The following is a 2,456-nucleotide window of genomic DNA, read 5'->3' on the forward strand; positions in this document are numbered from 1 at the left end:
GGGAGAAGTGTGGCGTCTCCTCCTCAGAATCGTCGGCGGTTGGGGAGGAGCTAGGTCTCGTTTCGAACGATGCGTCGGAATCATAATAATATCTAAGGCCTGAATAGTACGGTGTCTCCTCCATAGACTCGACAGATTCATCGAGGCGTGACCGAGATGTTTTCATTGATTCCTCAGAGCTCTCAGTCCGAGACGGAGAATAAGCCGACTTTATCGACGACATGGTTGACGTTTTCTTCGATTCGTTGGCGTCACCAGCGTCGGTTCTTGAATACCTCGACCCGGCGGAACGGACGCGAGGACGGTGTTTGAGGACGGCCTTGGTTGCGTGTAGGGATATCCCCTGAAGTATTTCGATCCTGCGGTGTCCCTGACGAAGGATGTCTCTTGGGGAGAGCCATAAGAGGAACTCGATCCGCGTTGTGCATATCCAGAGAAATGAGGCGTTTCGGACACCTCCGACTCGTCCGATCCCTCTCGAGTGGCTTCGACCTCCTCATCGGGGTAACGAGCAACGCCCTCGTACTTAACCTCGGCCACGAAACCGGAGTCCCCGTCCACGTAATAGGTCACGGTCTGCATCCGGCCGTCGGGGAGAAGCACGAAGTAAGATCCTTCCGTGTTGTCGCCGTCGCGGGAATCATGGTGGCCGAAGTCATTGCCGCTGTAATCCTTCGAACGCCAAACGAAGTCGTACTTGGCCGAGTCGTTCTCTTCGCCGGATGCCTTCGAAAGCGAAGAGACTTGGTCAGGTACTTGGAAAAACTTAATTTTTAGAATGTACAACTGACAATCAGGATGATAATGATAAGGAAGATAACGATGATCACCGCAATGGTGATAGAGATGACAGTAATAACAGAAAAAAACAATAATGGAAATATATTAGCAATATTATTAAAAGTGATTATGATGATTAGTAATATTGTTTTTCTTAAAGTTGTGATAATGAAAATGATAATAATAATCAGAATGTTGATAAGACTAACAATTATACTTTTTATTATTGTTTTGTCGTTATTATTAGTAGTAGTAGTAGTATCATTATCATTACTATGGTTACGATCATTTATCATGATTATCATCTTCATTATCATCAGTATTATTGTAATGATAATCGTCATCATAGATTTCATTATTATAATAATCATGACTATGATATGAAAATGATATTACAAACAATAATGATTATGATAGTACCAACTATGAAAACTATATCAATAATAGTGATATTGCATCAATGACAATAATACTAACAATAATCAGTAATTAATTATTTAGCAATTAATAATTAGTTAGATTAGTTTCAGTATAAGAAATAACATTAAAAATTATAGGACTGTCTAAACCTTACCTCCATTGGGGACATATAATCACTGAAAGCCGATTGTCCCTCCTCTACCACCTGCAGCAAATAACGGAATTATTTCTTGTTTGTTGATCGTAATCGGTGTTTTCATTTCATAAAACAAATTACCGGTTATCACTTACAGCGAGAGCGGGAAAGTATAAGTATTGCTATGTTATACTTGATTCAGAACTTGTGATAGTCACGGTTGAGTGGCTTACCTGAGGCGGTGTGTACCTGTAGCCCAGCTTTACTGCTTGTGCTGACAACACCGCGGCTGCCAGCAAAACTATTACCATCTACCAACATATCAGGAGAAAAAGGGTTAAAATCACTTATTTTGAAAGATAGGGATGAGCTGAATAGATGTTAAATGTGATGTCTGTAAGATATATTTAAAAGTCGCTTAAAAGGATATTTATGCAGTGGAGCAATATAAAATATAAAATCACAAGATCACTGTAATATATAACGACTTAAAAAATAACTTCAAACCAAACAAACTACCCATCTCAACTTGATTAAAACATAAAACATAAAACAAATAGAATCAGACATTAAAATTTAAAAAGCAAAAAGGTAAAAAAGAATTAAAACATGACTAAAAGTCCCATAACCAAACTAAAGTTAAATTAATATTCCATGTTCTCCCACTCATATGTGTCTACCCAACACACCTTAATATCCATGGTGAAGGAGCGACGTCCTGTTGAACACTATTCCGAGGGCCACAATCCCCTCCTTTATACAGTGTCCACCTCATAGGTCACCACACCCTTTGCTCTTTGCTCCCCTCCCCCCCCTCCCTTCCCCCTCTACCTTTCAGTATCGTCCTTTCTCGAGTTTTTTTTTTCTCCGTTTTTTGTCTGTTTGTTTATCTATGCACTTCTTCTCCCTCTCGCTCTTTCTTTCTTTTCTTTCTTTCTTTATCTCGTGCTTGATTTTCTCTTTCTCTCTCTTTCTCTCTCTCTCTCTCTCTCTCTCTCTTTATCTACTATCTATCTTCTCTCTCTCTCTCTCTCTTTCTCTCTCTCTCTCTCTCTCTCTCTCTCTCTCTCTCTCTCTCTCTCTCCCCTCATCTCTCTCTTCTCTCTCTCTCCTCTCTCTC

At 40.1% G+C, this 2,456-nt stretch overlaps 1 protein-coding gene across 1 annotated transcript in view; it reads right to left on the reverse strand.

The window, feature by feature from the left end:
* The window catches only part of LOC147467155 (uncharacterized), a 2,269-nt gene extending 232 nt beyond the window's left edge, over positions 1-2,037 (reverse strand). Inside the window, exons 1-4 of the mRNA XM_086532183.1 lie at positions 2,026-2,037; positions 1,570-1,647; positions 1,355-1,405; positions 1-726 (exon numbers count right to left, since the gene is read on the reverse strand). The exon at positions 1-726 is cut by the window's left edge and continues 232 nt beyond it. Coding sequence (XP_086388309.1) covers positions 211-726; positions 1,355-1,405; positions 1,570-1,647; positions 2,026-2,037 — 657 coding nt within the window. The 3' untranslated portion in view covers positions 1-210. The remainder of the gene's footprint in view (positions 727-1,354; positions 1,406-1,569; positions 1,648-2,025) is intronic.
* Positions 2,038-2,456: the final 419 nt, after the last annotated feature.

The sequence above is a fragment of the Penaeus japonicus genome, unplaced genomic scaffold, assembly GCF_977035675.1.
Source record: "Penaeus japonicus unplaced genomic scaffold, GWHDUDI00000001_assembly GWHDUDI00000037, whole genome shotgun sequence".
NCBI classification, from domain to species: domain Eukaryota; kingdom Metazoa; phylum Arthropoda; class Malacostraca; order Decapoda; family Penaeidae; genus Penaeus; species Penaeus japonicus.